An 18,035-nucleotide genomic window follows, 5' to 3' on the forward strand; every position below is an offset into this window, starting at 1 on the left:
AAAAATACATTTTGTACTCCAGAGCAAATACTACCTTCACAAAAAAGCAACAATAAAATAGATAAATAAAGAGCAATTACTGATTTTTTTTTAATCTGTGTGGGTGGAATCCTACCAGAAGTCAAAAAGGGCTATTTATTTTCACTGTAAAATTCTTGGCTCATAAGCATAGATCGCAAGTGGATCAATATTTATACAGCTTGAAAATCAATAAATCGCTTCACATATGTGGCAGTTGTGTAATAACTTTCACACATCAGAGCAGCATATTTACATTCTAAGCCAAATTATATTTATAAGCTAAGCTTGAATTACTTTGATATTATGAAGAAATGTGATGTCTGCTGACTGTCTAGTCTGAGGTTACTCAGCCTGTTGCTGTAGTTTTGTTTGAAGAGACTTCTGTACTATGTGCGACTTGAATGATTCGAGCTAAAGCAATTTATCTTTAAATTGTGTATAATTTTCCTTTATAAGTATCATAAATAATATAAAATCTGTTTTACACATGATCATGCATACTGTGAAAACTGTAGTTTTAATCCTGGTAGGAACAGTAACATACATTTTCCATGTTATCTCATTCTGCATGATAAATGTTATGTTAGCCAAGCTGTGATTGGGGTGTGTTACAAAGAACTCTGTATATGTTTCCATTACTCATAGAACTTGTATCTAAAAATAAAAGGCTTGCACTGACTCATGTTCTGTGAGTCAGCTGTAAACAGATTTAGTGCAACAAACTTACGTGACATAAATAAACAGGAAATTTTGATACAGCGTGCTACACAACAAGAAAACAAGGAAAATAGTTTAAAAGATTAAACTGGTAACTGCAGAACAGAGGAAAATGTAAAACAATATTAATATCAAACAACAAGGTGAAGGTTACGACAAGTCTGTCAATGAACATGTGGGAGATATGAAGAGAAATAATAAGCAAAGGGTTTTAAAGATTACAAGAAATGACATAAGGAACATAGATATGGCTTGGTCAAAGCAATAGACAAATGAAATGACATACTAAACAAGAATGAAACCAAACAGGCACAGTATATTCGTTGCCTCCTCTCAGTGGTGTAGAGAGATAAAATCTTGACTATGACCCAAGTATGAGTACCTGCCCTGGTCCTGTTAGAGACTGACAAGGGGAGGATGTGATTGAGTGGTATATGCTGACTCATCCATCCTAGGATGATAGAAATTGTGGTCTCAATTGAACGGTTTGCCCTCATTCAAGAGAAGGCATTCAGGACAGCATAAGACCCAAGGCTATGGGCTTGGTGACCCAAGCTGATAATGGTAACCCTTCTAGGAGAGTGAGGGAGGACTCGTATATCAGGGGTGGTCATAAAATATGCCTGAAGTGATGCAGATGCTAACATCAGCAACTACGGTGGCAAGGTTTTGGAGTTAACCACAAAATCTTTGACAGATGCCTGTATGGCAACTCTGCAAGGCTAAACAGCCAAACATTGGCAGGCAATGTGGGAGAGCAACAATACATAAAAGGAGGCCTTTACATTTGCACTGAAAACTGTACAGACAAAGTCAGTCAAAATAAACAGATAGAACCATCAGAAAGGTAACACACTGGAAAGAGGAAATGTTATTAATAGCAAAAATTGTTTGAAAGGAAAATATTTGCATCCCTTTTGAGGCTTCTTTGAGTCAAACCAAATAAGTGCAAGCTCATACCATTTTTAATAGACGTTAAATCCCCTTACATTCCTAAAGTGATTTTTATAATCTAAATGCATAAAAAGATAAATGAAATATACAAAAAGCTATTTCTAACATATAAAATTCAAAGCTTAATTAATAAAAATTCGTATCATACTGACTGCTATACTAAAATAGAATTACACATATAAAATCATACCTCTCAACTGTACAGATTTTCGCAAAATGTCCAGATTTTTGCCTCATTTTTTGGTCTATTCCTCATAAAAATTGTGTTTTCTTGCCAAATCACTGGGATGATTTAAGGATTAGTCAATAAATAATGGCAATCATTTGAGTTTCAGACTTTATAGCCTTCAGAAAATGTATGATAACACAAACCCTGTTATTCTAGTAAATTTCTAAGAGCAATATTTAAAATGTAGCCCTATTTTTGGGCCTTTGTGCCCCCTATTTTGTCAGGCTTTGTCCAGATTTCTTGCAGTAAGAGTGTGAGCGGTATGTATATAATTTAATTTTATGTAATGGACATTTTGTTACACAAGGTTTTATTTAAAATGTTTAATTTAGTTCTTTGCTTCGGTTGCCAGTCAGATTGTGGTTTGTTGTTCATACCACCAAGAAGGAAAACACTGGACAACCTCAAGATGTAAACTAACAAAATAAAATGGAGAATGAAAACAATATACTGAAAATGTAAATCCAGCTTCCTACAGTTACTTGAGGTGAAAATGCTCAAGTGTCAGTAGCGAGTCAAAAAAAGACAAATAGCGTAATGCTGAACGTTTCCTGTAGAAGTCACTGCTCATGAGTTTTCTAAGTGTGTTCTGGCAGTGATTCTTTTAGTTTGGAAGATTTCTCCCTTCCTTGACTAAGTGCAATCACAGAGTTAGAGTATTTAGGTTTGGTGAGTATGGGGGGGGGGGGGGTCTTGCCCTCTGCAAAAAAATAAAAATAAAAATGATTTTTTTCATCCTGAATTTTGGGGCATTTTTTTGGCCTTTCATCAAGTCAGTTTTCAGGAAGTCACCAATTCACAGTAGAACCTGTATAACCTCCCCCTTTCACAAAAAGAAAACAAAAACACAGACACACAACAGAATATCAAAGTATCACTCACTCCATCCATCTCCCATCCCACTTGGAAGGCTGTTCATCTCCCCCCATTACTCCTTAAATTTTACATTCTGAGTCTAAGATCACAAAGAAGTCAGTTGGATGATCACATTACTGTTGAATGACCTACTTGGTTGGAATATAAACAATAACTTTTAACTCTTATTCATGGGGGGGGGTAGAATTTCCATTTCATGTAAGTTACACTGACCTCACAGGTGATGGTAATAGGTTTCTCTTGCATAAGTGGCACGTGTCCCAAAACACTAATTTTGCCCTTATTCTATTCAAGTTACATTTTGGTTATATTTTTTGTCAGACAATATTTTTTCAGATGGAAATTGCATTCAACCTGACTAGGACCATGAATCCACTTAGAGCAAGATCACACCAGTCCTGGGGTGAATATATAGAGTTTGCTATATACTAACTATGATTTACTTTTGCAAAAAGTCACTAAGCAAAGACCAGGCTCCAGCTTCTTTGAAAGACAGACTGCTTTAATAATAATGAACACACACAAGCACTTTCACCATTAGGCTTCTTCAGGTGTATGAATTACCCAAGTCAGCACACCCATTTTATACCTAAAGACATTCTACTTAATTGGTTCTTAAAGCCATATTACTTTACATTCATTCCCTTCTAAAACATCACATAAAAATATAAAAAATATACACCTACTAATTTAAATTAAAAATATTAAGTCCATATATATATCACATATATAAAAATATATACTACAAGATATATAGAAAACATATAAAGGACATACAATAAATTACAAAAATATACATTATCTACGTAAAGGTCTATTCTTTAAAGCTGGTCTCAATGGTATGTAAAGGAGACTAATACCCAACACAATTTTAAATTTAGAGTATTAGGCATTACTGACGTTAATAAGAGAAAGGGAGATATTAGAAATAAAACAGAAAATATGGAAGTAGAATGGATAGTAAGGCTCAGGGCCAATACAGGACATGGCCTTAATGATATTATTCCATTGAGACCAGTTTTAAAGAATAGACCTTTACGTAGATAATGTATATTTTGTCAATTGTCTATCTCTCACACAGAACAAAAAACTCCAGGCCAAGCAGATTTCTTAAAACTGAAAACAAAATGGAGCAGGTAAAGCAGAAAGCAGCTCTATGACTCACCGACAAAAAATATAGGTTTACTTTCCTCACCCAGCAGGGAATCTCCAGCAGTGCTTTAGTTTATGCAGGCTTGAAATGTTTTCAGAAAGAGACAAAGATGCAGAAATGCACGTTCATTTAAGTATCACTCAAGAAACAATTTAATCAATGAAAAACATGTACAATGTGCAATGTAGATAATTTAAGTGTCTGTCTCTCACATAGAACAAAAACACCAGGCCAAGAGATTTCTTAAAACTGAAAACAAAATGGAGCAAGTAAAACAGAAAGCAACTCTATCACTCACATACAGAAACTATAGATTTACTATCCTCACCAGCAGGCAACCACCAACAGTGTTTTACTCTGGGTATCTTTATTCCACATTGTTCTTCTTCTGCCTGCATATCCTTATGCTTTATGACTGTGTGTCTCTCTGTAGGTAAGACACTGTAATTACAAGTTGTATCATTTTCAATGATTAATGCTACTTTTGTCTTTTTTTCATGGACTTGCATATCTGGTCTTCTTGCATCCATTTGTTGTTAATTGGTGATCCCATGTTATCAAAACTTCATCATTCTTTGTAATGCTTTGTGGTTCATGTTTCCAATGCTTCTCAGTTACTACCATAATGTAACACCTGCACAATTCCCAATGCAACAACCTTGGCAAACTTATTGTATTTTTCAGAGTACAGGCCCTCTGCCATGAGTGCATCACACCCAACAACAAGATGTGTGACTGTTTCCAGTTCTTTTTTACATAAATTGCATTTGTCTGTTTCTCTCATACTGTCAATGCACTCTGTAAACCAACATGTATTTAGCCCACTATCCTGGGCCACAATTTTTAGCCTTTCATCTTTTGATTTTAGTTCACCTCTCCTTAACATTCCTGCATCAAATCTTTGTCAACATGAGGTTGTTCCAGGAAATCTCTGCACTTGCCACTACACTTTTATCCTTCCCAATTTTCTTTCCTTCTTATCTGATCCCTTTCCTGGTATACTTCCTTTTTGTATTTTTAAGTTATTCAGTTGCTGTCTGATTTTTGTCTATTTCAAGTTTGGTTTCCATTCTTACGTAATACCAAAATGCTTCATTAAATTAAGCAAAAACATTGTATTAGAAGACTTCCCCTCACATTTTAAAACTTTTACTATGTTTAGGTATAATGAGGTCAGCAGATATGTACTCAGTTCTACAACTGCAGATCTGTACATGTAATCAATTTCAAGGAGGCCCATACCTCCTTCAGACTGTGGAATATATAATCTTGTATAAAGTTATTTCTATATATCATTTGATAAGGATGAAGCATTTTTCTTGTTTTAATGTCCAATTGCTCCAATACTTTTAGTGGCCAGCCAATCACCCCAAAACTGTAAGAACAGGAAGAGTAAATTGATTTATAGCTTGGATTTTATTCCCACATTTCAAGGCAGTTTTCAATACCAGTTTTAGTGTTTTGAAATAGTCCTTACTGAGTTTTATTCACATTTGTTCATGTTTTATTGCTGATCCTTCTTTTCTGACATATTAACACTCTCCCTCCTGCTCACGTTGTTTTATATCACATTCCAGTCCAAGGTTGATAGTTTCTTGGTGTTGCAGCTTTCCTGTTTTAAACATTGCTTTTGCATATTTATCAAGACCAAATGTCATTCTTGTATCATCTGAGAAAGTTTTAACCATTTGTAGTTGTGTTTTTAACTCCTCAGCTGCTAAATTATTCAACTTTAATTCATCCATAAAAAGCTGATGATAAATCTTTAAATAAGGTTATTTTCTGGTAGCCAGATTGGATCCAGTGCCTAATATTTTAAGTAAATATCTTAATGGGTTAAATGCAAGGGAAAACAGTAGCAATGACAAATAATCACAGTTGAATACCCCCTTTTTATTTTTTTCCCTGGGATAATAGTTTATATTTTGTCACAGCTCAACTGCAAAGTGGTTTGCCATGATTTCATGGTCACTTTATTGTACTTCTGTAAGTATTCTTTTATCCATAATGGGAATGCTGCCAAATTTTCTTTTTGGAATTTATGCACACCATACTTACATTCATCCCCTTTTTTACAATTCTGGGTTATGGCTTTATTTAGCAACAAATAATCCTTTGTTCCACGTGACTTTCTTTTGCTACCCTTTGGATCTCTTGCCATAATTGAGTTTTTTTTCCTAGATGACTATAAACACCCGTCTGCATCAATTCCAAAATACAATTTGTATATTGTCAGAAGGTAAGGTATGAGTGTATAGTTCTTAAATGGCATGCACGTTTACTCTTAAGGAGGAGTTTGTCAGAAGGTAAGGTATCGGTGTATAGTTCTTAAATGGCATGCACATTTACTCTTAAGGAGGAGTTTGTCAGAAGGTAAGGTACCGGTGTATAGTTCTTAAATGGCATGCACGTTTACTCTTAAGGAGGAGTTTGTCAGAAGGTAAGGTATCGGTGTATAGCTCTTAAATGGCATGCACGTTTACTCTTAAGGAGGAGTATTGCTCTTCCTGTTGTTAACCAGGTTAGTGCTGCTCAGAACTTGCATATAAGCAGTCCTAACGAAGGTGTAAATCTCTGTGTAAACACGTTAGTACTTTTAGCTGGCAGTTCGGTATTGAATCTGTGCCTTGGCTGTTACTTCATCGCATTTCATATCCTCTACATTTGAACTCATTACTGTTTCTTTTAATTCTTCTATCTACTCAGCATCTGTGTTCAACAGGATCATGCTAAATATGTCTATAAAATCTGCTTACTTCTTTCTTTTTGTACTGTTTCGATTCCTTTTTTTTTGTTCCCCAGTTCTCTATAAAATCTTTATCAATGAATTGCTCACTTTGTACTTTTTGTTTATATTTATCTACATACCTTCTAATTTTTTCTGCCTGTGCTAATATTTTCAGTTTATTATTGGCAATAGTATATGACGCTTTTTGGCTGCCACCCCCTTTTAGACCCTTTACCCATTATTAATTACCCATCTCTAACTCGTGACATCTGGAAGTAATCCCTGGGGTATATATCTGCGATCTCCCATCCATTGGTCCAGATTTCTCTTGAACTTTCTCCAGCAAGGTGCTCTGCCTCACATGTACCGACTTTGTTCCACAGCATAGAGCAGCTTGGGTGATGAATCATGCCCTCCAGCCAGCCGCATTAATAGCCGCGCTGAGGAGGTTTTTCTCTCCTCTTTTTGTTCTGTGCTGATGGATCTTTTTTTTTGAGTGAATTGGGTCAATCAAATTGACATTTAAGGATTGTTGTATGTTAGGCAGGGTCATCACTGAGCAAAGAGATAAGACTGAATTTGGAGAGTTTTTTCAATCGGGTCAGGCAGCATAGATCCTTTTTTTTTGAGACCCTTTTGGGCCTTTTGGTGTGCTGCTTTGTGGCCTCTCCAGCTGCTGCAATGGGTACTCAGATATGCATTCAACATTTGGCATTATGAGGATGGTGATGTGAGTGTGAATGATGAGCTTGATCTAGATCCCTTCATGATATGGTGGGCAATTCATGATAAGGTGGGCAATGTAGAAGGTCTACATGAACATTAGAGGGTGCTGGTGTCGAACGAGACTATCAGGGTGTCTGGTCCCTGACCCTCTCAACTCTTTTCTCCTTCAGTCTGTTGTCACCTATTTATTAACCTTGTTTTCCCTTTTGTTTTGGTCCAATGGTATGACTTTTGTTTTTTGCATTTTTCGTGGCTCTGGTTCAGGCACCCGTTCCTGTGAGACCCTGAGACCCTTCTATAGGATATCTGTGATGTTTGTGTTTGACTAAGATGTTCATCAGCGCTTTTGCAGTCACATAAAAATCCCAACACATAACCTGTTTGCTTTTACTTGTACTGAAAGTAAGAGCAAACAAGAGTTTTGTAAATAAATCTTATTGGAGAAGGTTATAATAAGGTTATAATAATCTCCAAGGCCAAGGTGGCTGCTCCTGTGATGAAGAAAATTCAGGGTATTGGTGAGTATAGTATCCTACCAGTTTTTTTTCTTTTATCAGTAAGTATGCTCCCTTACTATATTATATCTTCTCTGCCTTGATACTGTGTGTTGCTGTTACCTTGTCTTTCTAAGTGTCTTTGATGATCTGCTCCTTTTTTTTTCTATATTCTTGTAAAAGTGGTACTTCTTATCGTAATTTCTCTATAGTTTTCTCTATTTGATGTTTACATTGTGGCATTTTACATGCGTCCTTCCTTTCCTTTGCTTCTCTATGCTTTTGTGGTAATACTTTATCTCTTATTACTTTAGATGCATAGTATTGTATTCTGTTTATTTCTGTTATATCAGGTGAATTTCTCTGAATAGTCTTGATTATTGTGTTCATCTGTTTTACCAGTTATCTCACATTTTGTGCCTTGTTTACTTGCTTTAATCTGTTTCCTTCATCTGTCTTAAAAGGTCTGACCATCTCTAACAGTCAACCATTTTTAAATGGAACGAAAGAACAAATTCCAGAAAAAAAATGTTATAGATAGTGAACAAGTAGAAGAATCCTAAGAAGACAAGAAGGTGGCTTATAGTCTATAAGGGAGGTTTGGAATGAATATGTTTTATTCAGATGTGTTGGAACACTATGAGTGGACATTATTGGGTAATTTCAGTAGAAGTAGATAGGTACTTCAGTACAAAGTTGCAAGTGATCCTGTTAATTATAATATAGTAAGGGAGCATACTTACTGATAAAAGACAAAACTGGACCGTAGGATACTCACCAAATACTCCATACTGAATCTTTCCATCACAGAGCAGGCCACCTTGGAGATTATAACCTTCTCCAATAAACAACACCCTTGGCATTGGTTAGAATCAGTAGGGGCAATGTGGGGGAATTTCCCCTCACATGGTAGTTGCTCCTTCCAACCTCAGTGACCAAAGTATTCTGTGATAGTGTTTCAGTGCAGTGATACATCTTTTGCTACTCTTCTTCAGCAACTCAGAAGCTTGTTTGGGATGATGCAGAGATCTGTTTACCCCACTGATAGCAAAAATTTCCTTGTGTAACCTGCCGATGCCTTCAATTTTGCTAATCTAGTGAATGCACAGTTGCTTTAAAACTATAGAATGCCAACACCCATGTTTTCATGAAGGAATACGTGCCTGTGTATGAAGTGCTTATTGAAACTGCAGCTGACGTTTATGCTGTGCAGTGCTTGGTTTCTTTCAGTGCTTTTATTATACAACATAATTACATTTATACAAATTAAAATTATTTCAATTGTGGTTTTTTTTTCAGAAATCATCTTCAATGGATATCATGTCCCAGAAAAATAATACATTGAGGAAGGGTTGTTGAACGTCTGTAGAATCCAATATATATCCAAGGCCCATAGTGTTATTACATTGTCTGTATTGACCTACTTTATGAAAAATAATATTTTGCTTGTGTCATATCCTCATTTACATATCCAAGTGCCTTTAAAATGCTGAACAAAATGAGATTCATTTTGTCTCCTGATGTGTGTACTTGAGTCTTTGATACGTCAACACAAGTATTTGACTCCATATGTATATTTTTCTACTTAAGATGCATTTTGCTGAATTTCATGCAATCTGACCATGATAGCACCTATATAAAAAAAAGTCTGGGCTTGTAACATGTATCAGTTGTCATGACACTTTTGCTATGGCAGAAAATGTGTGGATATTTTTTTTTATATCACCATTTACAAAGGTATTCTGAACTTCCAGGGCTGATATAATTTTTCTTTGGCAACCTTGGGCAGCAGCCTAAGAAATATACCTAAGACTCAAGCTCACTTTTTTTTTTATCTTTGTCCCCGCAATGCATATTTGATTTATGTTACTTTACTGTGTAAGAAAAACTGCAAAAGGAATAGAAATATATTTTAATCACTCACTATTTATTGATGCAATAATGCTGTTGTTATCTGCTGCATAGCTAGTTAAACCACATGCTTAAAATATGTATGTTCTGCTTTGAGTAGCTTCTGTTTTTTTTTTTTTTTTTTTTTTTAAGTAGGCAAGAGCTATTTGTAAAACATTATTGTAAAATTACCCTGAAATGGATGTTAATGAAGACAGAATGTAGTCTGAAGGCTTGGGAGGAAGTATATAATAACAGTCATTGAAGAAAGACATGTAGACAATCTCTCTCTTCTTTGGTCTGGGTAGTAACGTGTTAAGATATTAAAACTTTTCATCTCTGATATAACAGCAGTGGTGCCATATGACTTTTCAGTAGTTCCTGATGACTTGACAAATGCACACTCTTTTAACATATCTCATAATGCCTTAATAGTTTGGGACTCTGTGACTTTCTTTTAGCCAGTGTACACCTGTATGGTCTTCTAATTTTCCCTAGCCTTGTATAATCACCAGAGTTTATCCATGTGGAAAAAAAGAATGAATAATTATATGCAGGAAAGTTAATCCAATTTGGTTTGGGGTATCCAAAAATTGTTTTGATTTCTAAACTAGAAGCAAGTGAAATGCATCATACATGAATGAATTTTCCAGAAAATGAACATGAGACTGAACTAATGAAAAGAGCTTAGAAATAAACATAAAATGCACCTTGTTTATATTCCAAAATGTAAAAAAAAAAAAAAAAAAAAAAAAAGACACCAGCTTTTATTTTATCTCTTTCTTCATCTTGTTTGATGTACGTTATTTAAGAATATTAAGTATCTGAGTAATAGTCTGAGCTCGAACATAAATGGCCTTTTGCAACATTTCTTATCCTTTTATAGCTTCGGTAACAATCAAAAGACATTTCTGTTTAAACATATATACTGTGCACAAGTATAAACAAGAAAATCCCTGTTAAGTTGTCTTGTAGCACTTTGTTGAGAGCAGTGACAGAATATTCTGGAATTTGATGCCAGCTTGTGAAACCTTCTGCAAATTGTTGCTCTGTAAGGCAGGAGCTTTCTGATGTCCATGTTAGTTAAAGTTATGCCGCCAAATAGTTCTGCAGTGTACCCAGACCCTTAGGCTCCAGATGAACATTACAGTTTGATACTGCAGGTCACAGTTTCATTCATCTTCTGTTTGCCTCCTTCACTCTTAACTCTGCAACACTAAACTGAAAGAATCCTCTCTGAGCAGGAGTCAGTGCCAAAACCAGTCACTGGAACAAGAAAACCTGCTGCTTCACTTTTTTTCATACTCTTTGTTAAACATTTCAAAGTGATAGTATTTCTAACATACTTCATCTAAAGCTTTTAAGAACCAGTGGATTTATACATTGTCCCAAATTTCAAAGGAGGAACAGACCTTTCAGACTAAATGTAAGACATGCACAAGCTAAATATGTATTATTTTTGTTTAATCTAAAATAATCTGAACCTGATCTGATGTTATTTATTTAGTATTACTAAGACGCCATTGAATTAGGTAAGTTTAACTTGCAGATTTTATGATCATCACCCGTTCGCTGATGCTTTTTCATGTACATTTGTTTAGTTAAATCACTAAGTGATGTTCTCTGACAGGGTATGCTGTAGTACAGCTGATGCAAATACATTTCATTAATTTTATTCATTTGTTTTATTCAGTTTATCAGGTTGGCACACTGAATATGAGAGTTTTTATCAGTATAAACTCAGGATAACATCTCTACAGGAGGAGGGTAAATGTAGGATCATTAATGTCCAGCTGAGATACCATCAGGCATTTATATTCACCAGAATATAAAGGTCATATACCTGATAAGTGAATAAAATCTAGAGTCTGCTGATCTTCCCAGCACTGCAGATGAGAAAATCCAGGTGGTGTGCCATTACAACTGACAAAGATTCACTTACATATAACTTTGTACATCTCGGGGAGTTTCTGTTGATTTCAAAGATATTACTTCATTTATTAATTTAGCATTAATTAGTATCATTACACAGGCAATCACTGCACACTGTAATAACCTTCATGATCCTAAAGTTTCAAAGTTAAATGTATTTTTGCTTCAAGTTTACAGACTTGTATATATTTGAATTGTATTTACTTTAATGCTGCCAGTTACCATTAAACATATTTTTTTCCTGAAGCTTAACATTTCAAAACTTTGCAATGAAAAAATGCAAAAATGAATGGCATATCATAAACAAAATTCCTCAGTTCATATTTCACTTATTAAATACTAAATTCTTCTTCACAGGACTGTGGTTTACAAATATGGCCAGCTGAATCCTGTGGTCTCCAGTGTCTTCCAACCAACTACCTCTCAGTGATTTCACAGCTGAAGTTTAATTCCTGCAAATCTGGAGATGCCAAAGGTTAGTTAGTAGCTAACGTATATATTGCAACTTAAGAGACTTCTCAAGTGGGACCACCTGTTAATGCCTTTAAAACACAGTGAACCATGGACCTAAATTATTACTTTAATCTAAATATCTAGAATGTTACCTTAAAAGGATAGTATTGTTTGATAGTAGAAAACATGATTGTCTTTATATGAAGTGAAAAACAATATTTATGGCCATAGAACTTTTGGCAGATGTACTCTTTAGCAATAGTTATTTTGAAAAAATGTTTGGTCCAGTCTATAAATAATTTTGCTGTCAAGAAAGGTGTATACGTTCATATAGAATTAATGTAAATATGTACTGAAATACTGAAAGAAATTGACAGTTCACTTCTGGTCTAAACAGAGGCGTAATTCACTACAGTAGAGTAATATTGCATAATTTCACCAAGTCTGCATTTTACCCTTGTCTGAGAACATACTGCCCTGCCCTCTAACTAACATTCAGTTGCCTCAAAGTCCTCCTGCATTTTACCCGTGTCTGAGAACATACTGCCACTGCCCTCTAACTACCATTCAGTTGCCTCCCAGTCCTCATGCCCAGTTTGGTATTATGTTTATTTAGTGTCACTGTTAATGATTCTCTCTTTTGCTGAATTCACTGCCTTTGGTAGAAAGTTAATCCACACATCTGAAAAACACTTTTGAATGATCCAAATATCTTTACTGCTCCCTTGTTTTGTACTTATATAATGTAGTTATTTAACATATAGTGCCCCCAGAGACTCTAATGACTCCTTAAGATATCTGAATACTTTGTCACCCCTGTCCTGTTCTTCCTTTATTCAAGGGTAAATCTTAAATGTTATGACTCTCTCTTCCTGTGGCTGGTGGGAAGAGCTGAGTGCCCCAGTGGGCTAATGTACTATATTGTGAAGGTCCCATAGCATTTTGCTTGCCAACTTCATTTAGACCTGAAACCTGATGAAAAAAAAATGAAACACCAATTGTACTGGAAATGAGAGATACCATGGAGCTTGTGGAACTTGCAGGTGGGGGTAGGGGGACGGATAATTCTGGGTCTCAAGAGTCACTGGATTCTGTTCCATGGCTTCAGTTTAAGTTACAGATTCAATGAACTTTCACATGACAAATGCGGTCACTCCCTATGCTGTATACTTCTGTGTTCCCCTCTCACCTATAAAAAGTAATCACACTTTTGAAGATGAGAAATATGACCCCTGATTTGAAAGTGATGACTTTCACACTTAGCAGTAAATAACTCTAGCACATTTTAAAAAGCATGGTCACTTGAGGCTAATAAGGGAGCATCTATTCTGGACAACAAAGATGCAAATCTAACATCCCCGGTCTAGATTATCTGCATATCTTGGCTATGTCTTGATTTACATACTGCCCATGAAAACATGGACAAGAGGGGAGAGAACTCATCCCCTTGGAATGAGTCCTACACACAATGAATAGGTACAACTTAATATCTTACCAAAATGGCATGCAACAGGAGCCATGAAACTGCAGTCTGTAGTATCACTTCCCACAACATAGATTCGGGTTAATAGTTATATGCTCAACATTCACAAAACACAACAGACTGTACTAACAAACTCCTTTGAACTCTCCAATATCTGTGCAAGGGCAAACAGTTGATCCACTGTTCTATACCCAAGACAGACTCTGTCTTGCTCCTTGTAAATCAAGAATACAACCATTAGATGTCTCCTTTCCAGCACCCTGATATGTGCTTTCCTAGGGAGCTGAGGAATGTGATACCTCTAATTAGAACATGGGGGCCTACAACCCTGTTTACCAGAGATATTGTCTGTATTCCATAAAACACTACAAAGATACTATAACCATGATACTTCAACAGTGCCCAGAACCTTCAGTATTTCCAGAATGATCTCTTCCACTGCTGCAGCATTGCCACTGTGCAAATGTTTTATCACTACATTGACTTCCTCTACCAAAATAGACCTAGGTCAATCATCTGCTTCTGGTACTGCCTTTTCAAAACAGTGTATGTGCTCCAGAGGGTGCATAACAGGTTGACTAAGGTAATATTGGCAAAAGCAAAACGGCTGAATACTCTTCACAGAAACTAGATACTCTGACAGTGGAGCTAGCCTTTTTCTCCACTGTTGTATAACCTTGAGGATGGTGTATATATAAAGAGCAGGGTGCATGGGGGGTACATGGGGGACTTGCCCCCAGCAAAAAAATTGTTTTTCCACTGTTTTTGAAGGTACTCCTGGCAAACAATTTTCAATCTGTTTGCATTCACTGAAACTACCTTCAGCGAATGGATATGAATCCACCTTCGATTCAGGTGTTCTACAAAGTACTCCTTACACATTTCAGCAATGTCCCCAGTTAAAGTTGCTGTTTCATCACTCTTGCCAAGAACAGCTTCAGCAATATCCTGATACTCACTCCTGAGTCAAAAGATAGTTTGGTAGAACTTTTTGAGTCCATTCTATGGCGTCACCAAACTCTTCCCACACCTAGGGCTTTATATCCGTAACAGCAACAGTTTGGTAGCCATGTTGGAATCTGTTAGACATGGAGACTTTCCCAGCTAACATTGCATAGAATGTATACATTTTCTTAATCTGACAGCTTTACTTACCTTCAATGCCCACTACCAGGTCCTAGAGTTACCTCAGTGTGAAACATTAACCACCTCATGGGCACATTTCCTTGTCACCAACTCAAACATTAAGGTCTTGACCAGGATTTATTTGACTCCACATCCCTTACCTTCCCACATACATGGGAGACACTTTGGCTGTGCATTCCCCAGATGTCATAGGTTTATAGGTTCACAGGAGGTTACAAGTCTAACAGCTCTAGAGCCCTTACAAACCCAGCCATATTTATCCTGAGTTGCCCCAGTTGTCAGTGGTTAGGTGAGTGAAGTTTGTAGATGTAAGGGTGTATGGTAGTTAATACTGACTTCCTCAGTCCAGGAGGGAAATGGGTTCCACCTCAGGACTGAATTTGCTGCCACCCTTCCATCAATCTGGGTTGCTTTTAAAGAGGGTCAGGGAGGTGCTTTGTTTCACGTGAATTTGAAGCTCATTCTGGAAAAGTGGCAGTCTCTGGGAGATGTATCTATCTCTCCAGCATGACTTGCTCATGTCAGAGGCTAGGTAAAGATCCCTGAAGTGAATGACCCTCATGCAGTTTGATTTATGAATGTATAGTATTTCCATCAGGCTCAGATTAGGGACTGCCCTGTAAGCCAGGCATAGGTCACCCCTTAGCAATCTGCAGGAGACAGACTACAGTGACAGAGCTTTCAGGCTTTACACATATGACTAGTTTCATGTACCCTGTAATTTCTTGGTGGTGGTTTGTCCAATTGTTGCAGGTCTCTGGGGAAGTAAATGCAAAAGAGAGCACTGTATTTAATTACTGGTCTGATGAGTGTCAAACATAATGGAATTACATTAACCTTAAATATAGATGTGATGCTTTTACTTATAGATGTGCCACATAGAAGGATTTCCTTACTACTCTGGATACATGGTGGTCAAAGTTCAGATTGCTATCAACCTGAGTACCCAGATCATGTACCACTGGGTCTACACATAGAGGGGTGCAGTCTATAATGTAATTAGTAGGGATGTCAGCTTTCCCAAAGGGAATAATAATTTATGTTTTTGCATGTAGCTTTAATTTGTGGCATTAGCACCAATCATTTGTCTGCATTACCCTCTGTGCAGTATAATAACATCTTTGGGGAAGTCAATGATTGCTCCCAATTTGCAATTGTCAGTGAACTTAGTCAGCCACAGGCCATCCAAGTTTGTCTAGACTTTTGAGAAGTAAATTGCAAACAGTAAGGAGCCCGGCACAGAACCCTGTGGTACGCCAGTGGTGACTGGTCTTTTGCTAGAGGTGAAGTCACCCACCTTGACAGTATATTTCCTATCAGTGAGCCAGTTGGCTACCCATCTGGTAATGTAGGGGTTAATTCCCAATTGAGAGAGTTTCACTGTGATATCTGAGTGTGGGATTGTGTCAAATGCCTTGGCTAGGTCAAGATAGGCAGTATGCACTGTCTTTTCCTCATCCAAGGCTTTGGTGACTTTCTCAAAGAAGTCAAACATGTTTAACAGGTATGGTCTACCTTTAACAAATCCGAACTGGGTTTGGGTCCAGAGATTTGAGATGACCTCTGTCCTTGTTAATAATGTCCATAATGATTCTTTCCATGGCCTTGCAGATGAGGCTAGGTAAGCTTATAGGCCTATAATTCCCAGAGTTGGTTTATCGTCTCCCTTTGTGCAGATGGATTACTGTTGCTGTCCCCCTTTCCACCTGAACATAACCAGTTCACAAGCTGTGGTTAAACAGGGATCCAACTGGAGTCTGTTAGATCATGTTTTAGGTTTTTTAAAAGGCAACCTGGGATGTTGTCTGGTCCCATTGATACTATGTTTTTGGCCTTGGAGAGCGCCGAGTTGACCTGCTCTCTTGAGATAATAAGCCAAGGAATGGTGGCAGGTATACTTTGGGGGATGACTGGAGGGGATAGAGGGGTGAAGTTTAAGGGTTCATATTATGTTGTCGAACTTTCAAAAGTCCAAAAGCCATATGGTCGAACCCATATGTTCGAACTTTCAAAAGTTCGAAAACATCAAGAAAAAAATAAAAAACAGAAAAAAACTACCTGCACCCCCCAAGTGGGGGGTTGTGCCCCCCACACCCCTCGCTCCTTAAATATACCACCTCTGAGATTGCACTACAGTGCAGTAAAGGGAAATCTTCCTTTTCTGCACTGAATGGAAATCCCTATTGAAACGTTCGAACTTCTGAAAATTCGAACATCTGGGTTCGACAATACGGCATTTGAACTTGTTATGGTTCGACAATGTAATGTGTATCCGAAGTTTAATCCAAATCTGTCAGCTAGCAGGTTGGCTATTACCTCTGGTTGAGTATTGGTGGTGTCATCTACAACCACTTCAGTGCATAGCTGGGTATTCTCTTTTAGATTTTGAATGCAGTTAAAGAATGCCTTGTAATTATCCTTAGTTAGGGAGGCTATTTTTGCTTTGTAATTAGCTTTGGATGAGTTGACAAGATCCCTAATTTGTTTGCTTAAACTAGAGATGGAGTTCTTCCTCACTTGAGCCAGTTCCCTCTTTTTCCTGGATATTAGTTTCTTTCTCTTGTTGTATAGCCTGTTTATACTAGGGGTCCACTAAGGTGGCTTGTTTTTTCGGCAAGACTTGGTTTTAATCTGGTCACGTACTGCCAATTCTATCCAACTGCTGAAGTGGTTATACAGTGCATTGGTGTACACCTCTGCATAGGAATCCATGTTATCTGTGTTTGAGGGGGCTTTAAAACTTGTTATAGGTTCATAGGTTCATAGGTTGGTACTAGGCTATCAGCCCTAGGGCCTATACAAGCCTAGCCATAACAATTCCCTGGCTATTTCTTCCCACATTATTTACTTTCCTGGACCCCTGTCTAGCAGGGCGACTGACGTGATCCCTGGGGTGAATTTCCTTTCTCCCATCCAATCGTCAAGGTTCCTCTTGAAGAGGTCCAAAGAGGCACTCTGCTTGACATGTATGGGCAATCTATTCCAGAGTCTGGGGAGTCTCTGGGTCAGGAACCTATCCCTCCAGCATGTTTTGTTTATTGTGATGACAAGGTTTAGATCCCTGGAGCGTGTAGCTCTGAGGGATTGGGATTTCTTTAAGTTTAGCATGTCCAACAGCTCTGGGTTTGACATGGCCTTGTATGTTAAGCAGAGATCGCCTCTGAGTAGGCGATATGCGACAGAGTATAGCTGGAGTTTTTGAGGCGGTCAGCGTGGGCATCTGCTTTAGGCCT

General features: G+C 37.2%; 1 protein-coding gene across 1 annotated transcript in view; it reads left to right on the forward strand.

The window, feature by feature from the left end:
- CPED1 (cadherin like and PC-esterase domain containing 1) overlaps positions 1-18,035 on the forward strand; it is a 2,422,552-nt gene that overhangs the window by 1,853,631 nt on the left and 550,886 nt on the right. Inside the window, exon 17 of the mRNA XM_044087326.1 lies at positions 12,078-12,195. Coding sequence (XP_043943261.1) covers positions 12,078-12,195 — 118 coding nt within the window. The remainder of the gene's footprint in view (positions 1-12,077; positions 12,196-18,035) is intronic.

The sequence above is a fragment of the Protopterus annectens genome, chromosome 11.part0, assembly GCF_019279795.1.
Source record: "Protopterus annectens isolate FY-2018-M chromosome 11.part0, PAN1.0, whole genome shotgun sequence".
Taxonomy (NCBI): domain Eukaryota; kingdom Metazoa; phylum Chordata; order Ceratodontiformes; family Protopteridae; genus Protopterus; species Protopterus annectens.